Here is a 16,788-nt window from a genome sequence, read left to right on the forward strand (position 1 = left end):
GAGGAGCACAACTTCTCGGCAACGTCTCTTGAATTTCCGCCCCTATTCTTATTCTCATATAGCCAAGGTGGACTTGCCATTCAAAAGCCTCCATCCCACTGTTGATCAAGCTCAATCTCTCCATATAGCGGAAGCTCTTCCAATACTTCCCTGACAATCTTGAAGCCCTTGTACAGGTTCGCGTCACTAATCGTCAGAGACACGCCCATGCGGACGCGGCCACCCGGTGCAGGGTACACAAGCAGCCCCTTGGTCGCGCATAGCAGTGTGAACCTGCGTGGCGTGATCTTTTCATCGCGCTGTGCGTATGACTCGTCAAAGAAGAGGTTCATGTCTGCACCAAATGCGGAGGCGTACTTCAGGTAAGGAAACTTCCACGTTGACGTCTCCTTGACCCACTTGTCATGGATCTCCTGGGCTCGCTGGTCAAGCTTCAGTTGTTCCCAGACGTCGAGCGAAGCATTGACGACGGCACATGCCATCGACGACATGGCGAATGTGCTGAGTGAGTGATACGGCTTGAAATTTGTCATGACCTCGTCATATCCTAGAACAAACGAGGTGGGATAAGCGCCGCTGGAGATGGACTTGCCCATGATGATCAAATCAGGCTTGTTCTCGGCGCCTAGCCAGTCTGAGCAGAGAGTTTTGCCCGTCTTGCAAGACCCCATCCGAACTTCATCGGCAATGTAGAGGATGTTGTACGTCTTGCATAGCTGGCGGACCTTGATGCAGAAGTCAATCTCATCCTGCATGGATCTATCCTACCGGTGTTAGTGGGGGATTATCGGTGATACACAAGATTGCCCACCTCGAGGTGCCATGCAGAGGTTCCATGATGACGCCGGCGATGCGCTCATGAAACTTTTCAAATACTTCGGCGTAGTCCTCGGCATGTAGGTATCGAAGAACCTTTCCAGTCAGTGGATTGACATTGGTTAAGTTGCTGCTAAAGGTTCCGTATACTGGGTAGCTTTCGTCAGCCACGAGGTTGCTTCATTCAATAGCGGGAACGAGCACCGACATTCCCATCCAGCTTCGCGCTCCATGAGAGGCCAGACTCCAGAAGTGGTGCCGTGGTAGTTATCCGAAGTTCCCAGGACAAGGACATCGGCGGGCTTGATCTTCTTAGTGCTGATGCCCCATCCGCGAGCCAGCTTGCACGCTGTGTCCGCCGCCTCGGCGCCAGATGTCATGGCTGTCACCTTGTCGTAGCCAAATTTCTCGCATAGTCGTTTAGCCAGGTGCGGCCATGATGCCGACATGCCGGCAATGTTGGCCAGAGTAACTATCTACTGTGAGCCTGGGCTCGTTTCGAGCAGTTGTGCAAGCTTACTGTGTTGGGCAGACTCGACCTGGGCCTCAACGATACGGGGGTGACACTGTCCTAAGTTGCTGGCGCTGAAGCCACAGATAAAGTCGATAAGCTGGTTGCCTTCCGAGTCCTTGAAACTATGGTGAGCGTGCGCAAACATCAACAGGGATCCACATACTGTCAGATAGGAACCCTTGCCGGACTCAAAGTAAAGAGGCAGCGAGTTGATGCCGCCGACGCTGTACTGCTGAGTCATGTGAAACAGCTCTCGGCCAGTATCAGTCACCTTGAGGGTGCGCTTGGAGGCCATGTTCTCTCTGCTAGGCATGATGATAGGGCTGAGTAATGGCAATGGCGAAATGATTGGTGATGGAGAGTGTAGGTGGATGGCTTCCGGTGGGTAACTAATGAACTCAACATGTTGATCAAGATCATTTATAACCGACGAATGCTTCCTCAGAGTCGCCGGAGCGGCTGGTCCGAGATTTCCGGCAGGGCACAGCCTCTGAACGGACCTGATCCGCCCGGAGGAGGGCGTGTAGAGATGCCTCGATAGCGGTGGCTATACTTCCGAAAGCGGTAGTGTAGCCGCACTTCGGCGACCCGGCAGCCGCCATCCCACGACCTCAAATCATGGGCCACTAAATGAATGGAGATATGCCGCATCCCGCCCGTAAAAGGGCTTGTCCGTAGCCGGAGCCCTGATCGGACATGTCGGATAGGCCACGGACCGAGTTCCCTCGACAAAAGAGTCTGGCGACTTGTCGTCCTTCGCCACCACGGAGTCACGCGCAAGACCTATCTCCCCCTCGTTGCATTGTCCACATGATAACTGTCTTGTCACTTTCTTGACTATCAGTCAACCCAAGAGACTTTTGATGTCTTTCATGTTGCTGTGAGCTCAGTCCAGCAGTTCTTCCCAGTTGGTGACACTACGGTTTGCAACATGGCGCAACTAGACAACGCATGTAAGTCGACAACATCTTTCTCCATATTGACGACGAACCTGACGAGAAGCAGCTTCACGCACTCTAAGTGCCGCCCATGTTTCGCGGCGGGAACCGAACGAGCAGACGAGTCTCTTACCGCCCGGAGAGAATGACTTCCCTTTACAACCTGTCACCCGCCTCAGCCCCCAGGCAAGGCGCTGCCTTGTCGAATGCTGGGTATTGCTCCGACTTTCCTTGCCGGTCATCACATCCTATATCCTCCAGAACTCGCTTCAGACAATCTCCATCATCATCGTTGGAAGGTCCAGACCCGAAGATCTGTCAGTCGCAGCCTTTGCCTACATGTTTGGTACCTGCTCTGGATGGCTGATTGGCCAGGGAGGCTCAACTGCTCTCGACACGCTTGCATCGGCAGCTTTCACAGGAAGTTCCAACAAGCATCAGCCTGGAATCCTTCTGCAACGCTCCTTTGTTGTCTTGACTCTGTTCTACCTTCCCGTGGCTGTCGTCTGGGTCTATTCCGAGTCGCTCTTTAGACTGCTGGGCCAGGACGCTCGCCTTTCACACGATTCTGCCAAGTTCCTCACCTGCCTTATTCCTGGCAGTCTCGGATACGTCTACTTTGAGATCATGAAGAAGTATCTGCAGGCCCAAGGCATTATCAAGCCAGCAACCTACATCATGCTTTTTGTATCTCCACTTAGCGCACTTCTCAACCATCTGTTCATCAATACACTCGAAATCGGCTTGATGGGGGCTCCATTAGCCACTGGGATATGCTATTGGCTCTCCTTCATCCTTCTCACTCTATATGCCAGGTTCGTCCAGGGATACGAGTGCTGGGGTGGCTGGACCTGGGCGTGTCTAAGGAACTTGGGCGTATTTGCTCGGATGGCGGCACTTGGCATTGTCCAACTCGGCACAGAGTTCTGGGCATTCGAGATCATCGCCCTGATTGCAGGACGCTTGGGAGAACTGCCCCTGGCCGGGCAGAGCGTTCTCATGACGGCCGACCAAGTCCTTGTGACTATTCCCTTCGGAATTGGTGTTGCCACCAGTGTCCGAGTCGGCAACGCTCTTGGCTCAAAGGATAAAAAGAGCGCTGAACGGCATGCGTACACCTCCATCATCTTGAGTGTCACAATGGCCAGCATCATCCTGCTGATCCTGATCCTTTCTCGCAACCACTTCGCCAAGCTTTTTACAGCTGATCCCGAGACTGTGTACTACGTCTCTCACGTCCTGCCATGGGTTGCTTTGTTCCAGATTGCCGACGCCATCAATGGCTCTTGTGGCGGCGTCCTCCGGGGCGTGGGCAAGCAACACATCGGAGCAGCAGCCAACCTCGCAAGTTACTACGCTATCGCTCTCCCTTTAGGAGCCTGTATGGCCTTCAAAGGTCTAGAGCTCTCGGGCCTGTGGATGGGTCAGTGCATAGGAATGGGACTTGTGGCTTCTCTTGAACTGTTCTTTGTCCTTTGTACCGATTGGGACGAGGAGATCACAAAGGCCCTACTCAGGATCGAAGAACAGGGATCAGGGCAGGCAGCCGAGCAACAACATATGGTCTAGTGGCGTTAAGATCTCTCGGGTTTGCCACAAATAGACGGGAGTAGGCGAATGGGGAAGTATAAAATGGGCAGTCTTTTTCCTTCCCTTTCTTAACATTTACCACACTTAGAGATCAAAGCATCTTAGTAACTATCCTGAGAATCTCAAAAATAGACAGCGGGCACTATAGAACCATGGAAACCCAATCTTTGACCCTAATAGGTCACCAAGTTCGCATCACCATAGCTGGCAAAGTGAAACGGGCGACCCGGGGAAAACTAGGTGTCCTTCATTCAAGACCCTGGCTTTATCGTGTTGAACGACCTATAATAAGTTTTGTTTAAAGTGAAAGCTATTATAGATATAGCATAACTTTAGGGGAAGGGGTTCAGAAAGTAAGAGAAATGCTTACCGTCTAATTTCCTTTAGAGGCAATCTCATGTCGCGACGCGTATTTCCAGAATAGGAGATAATCACCACGTCTCAAGCCATTGACCCGAATTCCCCCTATCATCGACATGATTCTCGCTGACGAAGCATTTTGGCCCAAAATGATTCGCCACCGGTGAGAGCGTGACTCCGCCGTGATAGTTGGAGATAATCACAGCCATCCCCTCCATTGTCACAACGAGGGAACATTTTAAACATTCGCCATTCCTACATGATAATTTGTGACTCTAAATCATCAATTGGAGCATCATGACAGATTCCAAATTTCCAGAGAGACACCCCAAGCTGCATGCGGCTATCGCTCAGCGTCCATTCCCAGGCTTCCCCTTCGTCCCCGAAAACCGCGCAGCACGACGTCAGCACCTGGATAGCTTGAAGCATATGCTTCCAGTGCCTGATCCGATACCGGAGGTCATGGAAGACACGATTCTGATAGAAGCACGAGATGGGTGCAGAATTCCCACAAAGTATTATCGGCCAGCTGCCGGTGGGGAGAAGAGGCCACTTATGGTGCTCTTCCACGAAGGTGGATGGGTTATGGGCGACGTTGCGGATGAAGACTCCAACGCCAGACACTTTGCGAGAGATCTCGGCATAGTCTGCCTCAATGTGGAGTACCGATTGGCACCTGAACATCCCTTCCCTACTGGCGTTCTCGATTGTTGGGATGCTCTCAAGTGGGCTGCTGCCAATGCTTCTGAGGTCGGGGCAGACCCAGCCAAGGGCTTCCTAGTGGGCGGATCGTCTGCTGGCTCAAACATTGCAGCGTCATTGGTTCATGTTTCTATCAAGGAACAGCTACAGCCTCCCATCACCGGCCAATGGCTCTGTGTACCTTACCTTCTTCCACCTGAAATTGTCCCCGACAAGTACCGACAGGACTATACCAGCATGTGGACCAACCGATCCGACCCTGTATTGGGACCGCTTCTTGAGGGTCCTGAAGATTCCACAGCCGGCAGCTTCATCGAAACGCTACTCAAGGTAGACGTTCACTCACCTCTCTTCTCACCATTTGCGAAAGAGTGGTATCCGCCTACAGCCGAAACGAAGCATAAGGTACCCAAGACCTTCTTCCAGGTCGCGGGACTGGATCCTCTCCGAGATCATGCCCTTATCTATAAGCGGGCTTTGGAAGAAGAGTGGGAGGCTCCCACCCGGCTTGAGTTATACGAAGGGTATGGACACATGTTCTGGACCAACTGGCCTGAGCTGGATAGGTGTCAAGATTATTGGAAGGACATGATTAAGGGTATCGAGTGGTTATTGAACGCCTAGGGGCTCAGATTTTACATCGGAACTGGGTATCTCTATTTATGTGCTTGATCTTACCAATCTCGATTAACCATAGAATGCCTACAAGACCCATGCTACACTCAGCATGGAATCTCTGCACTTTGTTTCCGTTCTCCCCTTGATACAATCTTTCCGTGCCCCATTTGATACTCCAGGCTAACTTTCGTGTTTCTTGCCACCTCTGACAGTTTCCCAGAAACTGCCGCCTCCTTCAGCCTTTCTCTAAACTCTCCGTCAGGAGAGTACGCCAGCGTAGCCAAGGCGCTATCCTTCCAAACAGGGCGCTTCAGGCTACTGGATTCCCAGATAGCCAACCCCGCAAACATGAACCCCACAAGGAGCGCCGCTGTAGGATAAGCCAAGTACGCCCATCGAACCTTCGTGATGACGATTGACCTCGTTTCCTCGCCCTTCACTGGTGACGATTTAGACTTGCGATCGCGCATCCACTTTGTCACGCTTGATGCCACGTTTGTGATCGTTCCTGGAATATCGGTTGATTCGCCCAGCGCAAACATGAATCCCGGTGGTCCGTCACCAGGGAGGGACGGATAGACGAGGACCTGATTCTCCCAGTCGCACTCGGTGCCGTTCCTGCTTCTGGCGCAAAATCCCTCCTTCAGACTCTCGATAAGAGACACAACTGTCGTTTGGGAGATGTTGAATGCTTGTTGCGTAAGATTTGCGGAGCGAACGCGAAAGTCCTTGTCGGGGATATAGATCTGAAGATCCGGCACAATGACATATCCAGGGGCCAAATCCAGAGAGTTGTTTTTGTACTTCATGTACTCCTTCTGGGCCCCTTCGCTGTCGGTATATGAGTCGACGGTCTTGTTCGCCCAGGAAGCAAGCACCTTTTCTTTCAAAATGCCTTGCTCGACTACAGACTCATATTGGTTGACGCAGAAGTAGAGACCGCATTCTTTTGCCGTAACTGGGGTATCTTCCCACGTGGTTTTGTTGTCTTGCCAAGTCTCATTCGCCTCAAAATACTGAATAGCAAGGGCTAGTGTGTTAGAGTCGCGGAAGAACAATGTCTTCCCGGGGTTTGTCGTGGCCGTCGTCGTGAGGTAGGTATCAGGATATGCCGAATTTTCATCTTCAGACACTCTCCTCGTCTTTCCGTTGTAGTTTGATATCTTCAGGTTAATTCCTGGCACCGTGTACTTTGTGTAGTCCAGCGTCTTCCCAACCTGACGCATGTTGGCCTCGGGGATGGTGTTGCTGATGTCTGGAAGCTCTTCGCCCTTCCCGAGGATCCATCCGCTTGAGCTGATCCCTTTGGGTACCTTGATGACGCCTGTCGTTTTCTTGACATATTGAGAAATATCCTGGCACTTGGAGCAGAGGGCCAGCGAAGTGTAGTTAGTCCATGTGCAATTTCCTGTCCTGCACGAGAACGTTGGCGAGAGACTATCCGCTGTGACAAGATAGGAGAACCCGTTCCAAAGACTAGCCGTCATTCCCATGTCGACGCGTACCCTCCGGCCAACAGTCGCCTGATAGAGCAGCTTTTTACCGTTTGAGCCGGTGAACGGGACGTTGAGAAGGGCGATTTGGTTTGTGCCAGTCCAGCTTCCTGCATCCAGGACAGAACAGCTCCCGATGGTTGGCTCAGCTTCATTCAGTTCGTTCAAGTTAACTCTGATCGTTTGGTCTTTGAAAGTCAGGATGGCCTGGAGGAAAGGTTCGAATGCTATCAGGATAAGTGCTGCTAGGGCACCCAGGGAAGCCCAGTGGCTACGGGTCAAGTCAGTTCCACGACTTAATGCGGAACAACCAAGGCAAACAGAGAAGATGATACTTACGGGCGTCGTACCATGGACACAAGAAGTCGACCACTCCCCCAAGGTCCTCTGCTTGCAGCATCGAACCGATCAAAGTCAACCAGCGGTTCAGCAAAGTTCCCAACCCAATTCCACTTGCATTGCGAAAGACACATGCTAACGACGAATGCTAGGGAAGCCTTTGAAATGGTACCAAGGATCGAAATGACGGCGTTCAAAGACAGTGGAAACTTGGTCCATTTTGAGATGGGCTCGCGGTCGTATACAAATAGTAGAGTGATCAGGCAAGCAAACGATAACAGACTCAGGAGAAGCGACCCGAGTTCCAATGACCACACGGAAAAAACCACACGGAATTTGTTGGTCTTGCCCTTTGCCGAGCCAAGTGCGGTGGCTGGGTGCGTCGGCAGAAGTGGCGAGATTGGCGCGTCTCGATCATCGGGCGAGACCGGTTGCACTGCAGGCCTTGGAGTCTTGGGCAATAGCTCATATGACCCTTGTTCTGCCATGGCGACAGTCTGTCAATGAGCAACAATAGTTGCTTTGGAGGAGGAAAGACGGCGTTTTCACAAGCCTCGAGGAAATGTCAAGTGGCAGTTGTGGGGATATTTATGCATCACGCGAAGTCTAGGCAGGCAGGGTCTGTGAGCTGGCAGCAGCTGCTAGCTATGTTTAGAAAGAGGCTGAGCCGTGGCACAACCTTGAACACAGGTCAGTAACCAATTTTTTGTCTCCATCAACTCTGGCAGAAGATATGAGACTTATTTATTCCTAATATCTCTTGTAATTAGTTAATACGAGACATTAAATTGTGTTCAAAAGTCTTGAGAACTGGATGGGTTGCAGGGATATGCCTTCATCACGCCACTGGAGATTAATCAAGATCTGAAACGCCAGCGCACGAGACCACAAATCTTACTGCGCCCTGTGCCACTTGAGCCGAAGGTCCCGAGGCGGTAGGTAGCTAAATCCTGCTGAAGGATTGGTGGCGCAGAAACAATCCATAAGCGGATGGCTGCAGCTGTTTGCTAGCACTCTATTGTCAGCCTCGGCTAGCAGTCTTCTTAAACCTACACAGAGTCGTTTGAGTTGCCCGTTCCCTCATCGTGTTGACAGCGCTTCATATCAACCTTCATTGGCCAAATGGATGATTTTCCCGTCAATTGTGCTTCGCCAAATTGGGTCACCTTTGCGAAGGCATCAAAATTACCGCATGCGGTAATGGCCGGGCTATATTTAGCCAATACCCTATCACAAGCGAGAACTTGATTTAGAACCGAACAGCCTCACGAGGTGATAAGTTAGATATCAACTTTGACTTGCTAACTACCCTTTTCACGGCTTATATAAGAGGGCGGGACTTGAATAAATTGTACGAACACTTCAGTAAGCAGCTTATGGATGAATTCGTGGCATCTTTCGAGCTTTATTTTATTAACATTTCTTACTGCCTCCCTCTATCACCCTAGTTAATTCTGTCCTGGACTTCATTGTGAGCCGATTTATCGGCCCAAGTAATCGAATAACCGATTGTGATCTTAGCTTCTTCTACAAGCTATATTATTTTCAGCACCTTTCGTATCGGAACAACCAGTGAGGGGGACAAAACAGGTTTCAACGCCCCGTTTCTATCAACTAATTGGATTTCGTGATTTATTCTCGGAACCTAAAATCAGGTAAGTTTGCAGTAACGTTTTCCTTACTACATAGTTGAGCTTATGTGCGGAGGTAACAGGCTAGAATCGCTCTTGTAGCGTTGTAGTCTTAGGATCTCGTCTCAAAGGGCTCGAGGTTCACAGTCTTCCTCAACGGAACGTCGTTATTGCTTTTGATTCTATCCGAGAACTATCAATGCTAGACTTGGAAGTTTTAGTGAAGCACGAACGAGTAGCGTGGTCGATAAAGATAACGAAGAATGCGCTTTTTTTTTCTCTTTACGTCTATCATAGAACTCCTTGCTAACATGAAAATTGATCTATGACCATCTATTCATCCTTGTCAATCCCCAGGCATGATCTCGGTAATGTTGCTCTTGGCCAGTTCATTAGTCGCATCCAGAACCTCGATGAATCGCTCCTTGGCAGCAGCATTCTTTTCATCCTCTAGTTTCGCCTTGCCCATGTGCTCCATAGTCACACAGATAAGCGACTCCATAAGTCGCAGAGCCAAAGCCCCTGCATATCCATGCTGATAGAAGGCCGGCGTCTCGTTAACCTCGAGCAGCCAGGCGCTGCCATTGGAGTCAATGAGAAAGTCAATGGCAAAGAGCTCAAAGCACTTATCCAGGGGTGTGAACTTGTCCGCCATGGTATGAGCTGCCGCGCGGAACAGCTCAGCAGAAATCTCACATGCCTGGTTGAATATGCTGTTCTTCCAATTGCCAGGGAGCAGGTCGTCAGAGATTTCCCAAAACTCTCTCATCGATTCCTTGCTCGTAAACTCGTCCTCATCTTGCAGCGCCGTGTTGGTCAGAGACGACTTGAGACTCGGGTTCTTCCAGGGAGGTTCGTAATCCTGCAGCGCCAACAAGGCGAGCATCTCTCGGAAGACATGGACCTTGAGGCGTCCAATTGAAAGGACATAGGCTCGGACATGCCACTTTCTGCCATCGAGCGGTGGGATCGACACAATGTACTGCTGAGCGACAAACTCGCGCATCCAGGCCGACGGGATACGTTCGTGCTCGTCAATGACCAATGGGGGTTCCTTGATTCTGGGCTGCTCCGTTGCATCAACAGATAGCTTTCCAGTGGCCGTGATCAGGGCATCCAGGGAGCTAAGGCCAGGAATCGATAGGCTAGGCGTAAATTCGGGCTCATCGTCGCCTTGAGGCTTTGTGTTGACGGACTGAGCATCCTCGTCCGTATCCTCCTCTTCCTCCTCAGAAATGTTGGCAGCAAGTTCGAGGTTGCCGGCAAGCTCTTCGATGGTGCTGAAGATACGGATTCCATGACCGCAGTCAATCATTGCCGGTTTAAGAATCCACCACTCGCGTTCTGCTGTGTCCTTCTGCTCATTGTCCTCGAGCGAATACAGCAGTGTGAGATCGTCAGCAGCAGCCAGGGAGTCATCAACGTACTCGCTGTAGTCGAGAGAAAGTCGAACAGTGGCGGGCACATGACCCTTGAGGATGCTTTCTGGCCTCTTGGTGGTCCAGTAATCCACGACCCTGGCCAGATGGTCCTTCCGGGCGAGTGCATCGCTGTTGGGGTAGGCGTTGAGAAGTCCATTGCTAGCCTTGTTCAAGGCGGCAAAGTGTCGATTCATGTGCCATCCATCGCACAGTTGAAACACTGTGTCCGCGTCCTCGGGGAAAGATGCAAAGTTGTCGTAAAAGGCAGCGTCGGGCACGTGGCGGCGGATGTATGCCTCGACGTGCTTGTTAAGCCACGAGTTGGCTCCCTGTATGTATACATGCATTGTTTCAGACCGAAACTCTTGGCTTCGCTACTTCAGCGTATGACGTATCCTTCTTCTGGAGGGAGAGCAGCTTGACGAGGAATGGGGAGGCGAGTAATTCTAGGTTCCATATGGCCGGTGATTTACAAGGCTATGGCACCAACCAGTGCAAGACAAGGAGACGGATCTGAAGGCCTGCGAAAGCACAAAGGAATAACCGGCCGACGAGCTCTTTATACGACTCCTTCGACAGTTGGCAACAATTAATCCCAGCAGGGACGCCAAGCAAAGCCATGGCACCAATTACCTAACAATGGCCCACAGCTGTAATTATTTTGTGGCGACTCTATTGGACATGTTGTTTACAAACGTAAGCGGGACGTCCAAGTTCATGATCTTGAGTCTCTACCCAACGCAAATGCATGATCTGCGTTACCCTCACCGGTTCTTTTTTCAGGGGCTGAGTCAGGGTTTTCCAGGACCTCGGGCATCATGATCCCTGCTTACTTCATTTTTTTTTTTTTTTTTTTAAATGAGAAAAAAAATTTTCTCTCTTTTTCATTCGAGTTGAGGACATTTCGGGATCGATTCCGTTGCTGAGAGGCGAGTTTGGGGTAGCGGCCGGGGACCCCGGCATGGCCTAAATCGCATCGCGTCAGCTTGAGGGATGAAAACTGGAGAAATAGCCTGAGTGCTTTAACCATCAGCTAGGACAATGACGTTGAATCCCAAAAGCCGGGGAAGTCGTGTGCTTTCACTGGCACCTGGTCATTTTGGGCTTGTTCGTCAGCAGTGTTCCCCCCCAAGTTGATGGCAGCCGAGAGAAGATTATCAGGGGCTTCAGGCCTTGGCACCAATCGCATTACTTTGACATAAATTTTTGATGCTTCCTTGTTTCGCTTCCATGCATGCAAGCCGGTATGTGTGGTGCTTGGCCGAGCCCATCACCTGATCTGCAAACCACATCTCAGGCCGAGTCAACGACCATACCGATGCGCCTGAAGTATTTCTCATTTGTACACATCAGAGCATTTTAATTTGTACAGTTATGAACACTTGCTTCAACCGGGCAGTCGCGTTTCCTAAGCGGACAAAATCTCCTTCTCGATAGCCTCGCCCAAGCTCTGTGTATTTCCCTTTCCTCCCATGTCCGCCGTCATAACCTCCTTGTCAGACCGAGCGAGAACACTCTCAATAGCCTTCAACATGACATCCGCAGCGTCATTGAAGCCAAAATGTGAGAGCATCATCTGGCCCGCCCAGATCATGCCGATCGGATTCGCGATCCCCTTGCCAAAGATGTCCGGGGCACTCCCATGCACCGGCTCGAACAAACTGGGGAATTTTCCGGTGGGATTAATGTTTGCAGAGGGTGCAACTCCGATGGTTCCGGTGCAAGCGGGTCCCAAGTCTGATAGGATATCTCCAAAGAGATTGCTCCCAACCACAACGTCAAAGATCTGAGGACGTTGCACAAAGTGCGCCGTGAGAATATCGATGTGGTACTTGTCGACAGCAACATCGGGGTAATTCTTTTGCATCTCGCGCACGCGAGCATCCCAATAAGGCATGGTGATACTGATGCCGTTGCTCTTGGTAGCGCTCGTCAACTTCTTGCGCGGGCGGCTTTGAGCGAGGTCAAAAGCATATCGAAGAACTCGATCCACGCCAACTCGAGTCATGACGGTCTCTTGAACGACCGTCTCCCTGTCTGTTCCCTCAAACATGACTCCTCCGATGCTGCTGTACTCTCCTTCCGTGTTTTCCCGCACGATCCAGAAGTCAATGTCACCTGGCTTGCGACCAGCAAGTGGAGAAGGGATTCCAGGCATGAGGCGGCAAGGACGCAAGTTGATGTACTGGTCAAACTCGCGACGAAACTTGAGTAGACTTCCCCAGAGGCTGATATTGTCGGGCACCTGGTCCGGCATTCCCACAGCTCCAAAGTAGATGGCATCGAACTTGGCGAGGGTCTCCTTCCAATCGTCGGGCAGCATGGAGCCATGTTTCTCGTAGTAATCGCAGCTAGCAAAGTCAAACTCTTCAAATTCGAGAAACAGGTTGAACTTTTGGGCCGCGGCTTGGAGACATCGCACTCCGTACGGCATTACCTCGATGCCGATGCCGTCCCCGGGTATGACGGCGATTTTGAGCGATTTTCCAGCCATTGTAATAGTTGAGAGACAGAAGGTGTAGTTTGAAGATAGCAAGACTGACTATCAAGCGATAGACGAAGACGTTAAATATGACCGTTTGTCGGAGCTGAGGTGAGGGGCCTTCGGCAAAATAAAAGGCCGCCTGCAGGTCGTCCCCATTAGTGACGTGCAGCCTCGGAACCCTGAATCCGACATCCGAATCAAAGGGTTGACAGAGTCGAACCTGATTCTTTCAGCTTACAGGTGCTTTTTAGTCGAAGTTGAGGTGTTTCTGAGAATGTTGGGTTTGTGCTAGAGATGATTCGAGAGGCGAAGCTCTCAAGGAGAAATAGTATCAATCGGAGGAAAAGATCCCCACATCGCTATCAGTCCTCTATCTCTAACTAACTACTTGAAGAATTTTAGAATAGCAGACACAACTTCTTCAGGCGCGTGTTCTGGGATGTAGTGCCCAGACTCAACACTATAGCCCTCGACTGACACGCCAGGCTCAGTGACATCTTTCCACTCCTTGACAGCATCAAAACACTTCTCAATGACTCCATGCTTGCCCCAAAGCACAAGCAAAGGGCTTCGAATCCTACGCCCCTGCTCCAAATCCGCCCGGGCCTCATCCAGATCCAACGTTGAGCTCGCTCGATAATCATTGCACATGGCGTGAACGGTCGCCTCATCTCCCAGGCTCTTGGCATAAAAGTCGAAACAGTCCGGATCAAAGAACTTCAACCCATCTTTCTGTCGTCCTCCCATAAACAGCTCCGCAAATTGCCTCGACCGACCAGCGATCATCATCTCGGGAAGAGGCGCATCCTGGATGAGGAAAAACCAGTGAAAGTACGCTTTGGCGAAGTCGAAGTCGGTCTTCGTGAACATGGCAAGCGTCGGACAGATATCGAGCAGAATAACTTTGCGCACTCGGTCCGGGTAATCGACGCATAGCTTATGGGCCACTCTCGCTCCTCGATCGTGGGCACAGACGTAGAAGTCGGTAAAACTCAAAGAGTCCATCACGTCGATGCAGTCACGAGCCATGGCGCTCTTAGCGTATGCCGACACATCTCCCGGCTTGGATGACTGTCCGTAACCGCGGATGTCTATGAGAATGAGGGTGTACTTGTCGAGGAGCTGAGGCGCAACGCGATGCCAGATGTGAAGGGTCTGGGGAAAGCCGTGGAGTAACAGCAACGGAGGCTTTGACGACGACGAGTCACCGCTCCTTAACCCGTTGATAGTGACACTATCGTTGGACGTTTTGACGTCAAAAGATTGGAATCCTTCAAACATGGTGGGTAAATTACAATTTCTGAGTTGTTAACGTTGAGTTTGGGCTGTTTGGCTGAGCTTTAAGTGCGGAGACCTCGGTCCATGACGCCCTTTAGGAGACATCTCCAACCGGGACCCGAACCTTGGAACTTATTAAGCTTTCTGCACCAATCAAGTCTCTTCACAGGTTATTCGGCTCAACTTTGTTCGGCTCAACCTTTATACGCCCATATGCGTCTGCGGGGTTTCTTTTAGCCGATGACTCTATTCAGAGATTATGTCCGAGACATTTACATTTCCCTCGGTGTTCCTAACTGGGTATGCATTCGGGAGGATAGCTTGGCCTGGCGCCAAAACGAATGTGAAAGGAAAATCTGATCAGAGTTCGGAGTTTCATGTTTGAGTATTCAGGTTCGTTTCCATCTAAATGGAGCGCCGACGGACTCAGAAGAGGTTCCCTGTGAACCCTGAAATTCCCGAGACCTCGCGATCCTTCCGATCATCGCAGACGGGTAAATCATGACAGTCTGAGAGCAAGGTGGGCTTGCGTCTTGATAATGACATGGCCGACAGCCGAGCCTTGTTACTATCTTAGCCAGTTGGAGTTTTGCTCTTAACTGTGTGCTTCAATTTTCTGCCAAAATATGCTGTGATCCTAAGTTATCACCCCAAGGGAACCAGACTGATACTTGATTCATTGTTGATTCGACTTTATACTGTGGGGATACAACCGTCATCTTCAGGAAGCAGTCCTGTTCATAATCACTCCTGAAGGATCTTTGGTCTCGGAATCACCCCATGTGGCATCCCATCCGTTGGCTTCCAAATAAGCCTTCCATGCCTCATCATCGTCCTCCAGGCGTCGCGACACGTCAGGGATGACAAAGTATGCAACAATAGCGCCCAGTACGGCAAATGCGGATCCAATCAGGAAAGCCACCTGGTTGCCCTTGGAAGGGTCGTCGGTGTATGAGTTGAGGATGGCTGTGAAGACCTGTGTTCCGATGGCAGCACCGGCCTTGGACCACGCGGCTATGAAACCCAGCATCTGGCCACGGATAGAGGTAGGGAAGCATTCAGAGGCAGCCAGGACAACGGTACTACATTCGGGTTAGCTAGAAAACGAGCATGGAGCCTCAGGGTTGTCATACCTGCCGGGGCCAACTTCGCCGAGCGTCAGGAAGATGCCATACAAGACAACAAAAAGGGGGAAGATGCTCTGAATCTGCTCCTCAGCTCCACCGAGAACAAAGCCAAGACAAGCCTGAAGAGTGAAGCCCAATGCCATGGTCTTGCGGCGGCCAATCTTATCAGATAGGTAGCCTCCAATAAAGGGGCCCGGGATATAGAAGCAGTTGATGACGACGCCCCATCCCAAGTTCTTGACGATGCTGTCACCAACGTTGGCTCGAGACATGATGGTCGAGCTAAAGATGCCAAAGGGAATTGAGATCCAATTGTAAAGAAACCAACAGGTTGCCACGCCGATCAAGGGACGGTAATATCTCTTGAGCGCAAGCCAGTACGGCACACGCTGCTTGCGCATCGATGACTTTCGGTACGCCGTGGCAACCGACATGCGCATGCGGAACCAGAAGATGACAAGAGGAGGAAATGCGCCAAGTGCAAAGGTGGTTCGCCAGACGATGGCGTACTTGCTCTCCTTTTGCTGCACGCAGAGGAGCAAGAGCAGAGGCGTGAGACCGGCCCAGACGTAGCCCAGGGACGCCGACAGATCAGCAAGCATGGCAAACATGAAGCCTCGATGCTTACGGTACTGGGCGCTCTCATCGGTTGCCTCTGCGGCACCGGCACCAGACACCGGGTACTCGCCGCCGGCGCCAACACCAGCGACACCACGAGCAACGATGAGCATCCAGAAGAGACCGACATCGGTACCGCCACTCGCACCAGCTGACAGAGCAATTCCAAGCACCAGAAGAATTGTAGTAGCGACAGCGCCGGTCTTGCGACCGAACTGATCGACAATGAGACCGAAGAAGAGCATGCCAATGATCATGCCGATCAGAAAGGCATTACTGAGACGCGTAGAGATGGAACTCGTCAGAGCGTCCGGATACAGGATCTTCATGATAAGCTGGACATTTCCAATCACGGCAGCATTACTATCACGAGCACATAGGTAAGCACAGAACGATAGAAAGGGGGAACAGAGAATCAAGCAACAAGAGCATCGTGGAGTAGGCTCCTTACTATCCGTCAGAGCCGATTGCTAGACCCGAAAAGAGCACCATCAGCCAGACAGAGAGCCTGCTGTAGTAGGTCTTTTCAGGGCCGTCTACGACAGTGCCGACCTCGACCTCGGCTCCGATGTCTGAGGCATGCTTCTTGTCGTCAGGGTGGTTGTCGACGATATCTGGATGCGGCTCAACGGCCAGGCTTTGAACCTGAGCAGTCATTTTGGAAGTCGCCTCGGGTAAGATTATGGAGGAAACAGATGCAGATCCCAACAGGCGCAGGAAGAGTCTACTTCTTAACACTTTTGTTATCAGTGTTGGCCGGGGGCCATCGGCTAACTGTTGGCCGACACTGATGATCCTTCGCCTCGACTTCCTTCTTGCGGCGACGGTCCCCGGCCGGGGGTGGGGAATGGCAGCCGG

General features: G+C 51.3%; 8 protein-coding genes across 8 annotated transcripts; 2 read left to right on the forward strand and 6 right to left on the reverse strand.

Annotated features, from left to right (window-relative positions):
• Positions 1 to 80: 80 nt before the first annotated feature.
• On the reverse strand, positions 81 to 1,643 carry LRP88_11399 (uncharacterized protein; the record flags this gene model as incomplete). The annotated part of the gene is made up of 5 exons (XM_083247826.1): positions 81 to 759; positions 812 to 965; positions 1,025 to 1,288; positions 1,337 to 1,445; positions 1,494 to 1,643. The coding sequence occupies 5 exons, from the start codon at positions 1,641 to 1,643 to the stop codon at positions 81 to 83; spliced, it is 1,356 nt and encodes a 451-aa protein (XP_083096333.1).
• A 618-nt stretch (positions 1,644 to 2,261) lies between these two features.
• Positions 2,262 to 3,837, forward strand: LRP88_11400 (MATE family efflux transporter; the record flags this gene model as incomplete). Its single annotated transcript, XM_083247827.1, has 2 exons — positions 2,262 to 2,283; positions 2,336 to 3,837. 2 exons carry the CDS (start codon positions 2,262 to 2,264, stop codon positions 3,835 to 3,837), a joined length of 1,524 nt encoding a protein of 507 aa, XP_083096334.1.
• Positions 3,838 to 4,515: 678 nt separating this feature from the next.
• Positions 4,516 to 5,544, forward strand: LRP88_11401 (alpha/beta hydrolase; the record flags this gene model as incomplete). The annotated part of the gene is made up of 1 exon (XM_083247828.1): positions 4,516 to 5,544. One exon carries the CDS (start codon positions 4,516 to 4,518, stop codon positions 5,542 to 5,544), a length of 1,029 nt encoding a protein of 342 aa, XP_083096335.1.
• Positions 5,545 to 5,642: 98 nt separating this feature from the next.
• On the reverse strand, positions 5,643 to 7,858 carry LRP88_11402 (DUF3176 domain-containing protein; the record flags this gene model as incomplete). Its single annotated transcript, XM_083247829.1, has 2 exons — positions 5,643 to 7,302; positions 7,371 to 7,858. The coding sequence occupies 2 exons, from the start codon at positions 7,856 to 7,858 to the stop codon at positions 5,643 to 5,645; spliced, it is 2,148 nt and encodes a 715-aa protein (XP_083096336.1).
• A 1,489-nt stretch (positions 7,859 to 9,347) lies between these two features.
• On the reverse strand, positions 9,348 to 10,769 carry LRP88_11403 (tubulin-tyrosine ligase family-domain-containing protein; the record flags this gene model as incomplete). Its single annotated transcript, XM_083247830.1, has 1 exon — positions 9,348 to 10,769. One exon carries the CDS (start codon positions 10,767 to 10,769, stop codon positions 9,348 to 9,350), a length of 1,422 nt encoding a protein of 473 aa, XP_083096337.1.
• A 1,061-nt stretch (positions 10,770 to 11,830) lies between these two features.
• On the reverse strand, positions 11,831 to 12,916 carry LRP88_11404 (uncharacterized protein; the record flags this gene model as incomplete). The annotated part of the gene is made up of 1 exon (XM_083247831.1): positions 11,831 to 12,916. One exon carries the CDS (start codon positions 12,914 to 12,916, stop codon positions 11,831 to 11,833), a length of 1,086 nt encoding a protein of 361 aa, XP_083096338.1.
• A 375-nt stretch (positions 12,917 to 13,291) lies between these two features.
• Positions 13,292 to 14,188, reverse strand: LRP88_11405 (Alpha/Beta hydrolase protein; the record flags this gene model as incomplete). Its single annotated transcript, XM_083247832.1, has 1 exon — positions 13,292 to 14,188. The coding sequence occupies one exon, from the start codon at positions 14,186 to 14,188 to the stop codon at positions 13,292 to 13,294; it is 897 nt and encodes a 298-aa protein (XP_083096339.1).
• Positions 14,189 to 14,906: 718 nt separating this feature from the next.
• LRP88_11406 (major facilitator superfamily domain-containing protein) lies at positions 14,907 to 16,587 on the reverse strand (the record flags this gene model as incomplete). Its single annotated transcript, XM_083247833.1, has 3 exons — positions 14,907 to 15,267; positions 15,319 to 16,293; positions 16,382 to 16,587. The coding sequence occupies 3 exons, from the start codon at positions 16,585 to 16,587 to the stop codon at positions 14,907 to 14,909; spliced, it is 1,542 nt and encodes a 513-aa protein (XP_083096340.1).
• Between the last annotated feature and the right edge of the window lie 201 nt (positions 16,588 to 16,788).

The sequence above is a fragment of the Fusarium phalaenopsidis genome (genome assembly GCF_050370095.1).
Source record: "Fusarium phalaenopsidis strain FUZ10S chromosome Unknown contig_32308, whole genome shotgun sequence".
NCBI lineage: Eukaryota > Fungi > Ascomycota > Sordariomycetes > Hypocreales > Nectriaceae > Fusarium > Fusarium phalaenopsidis.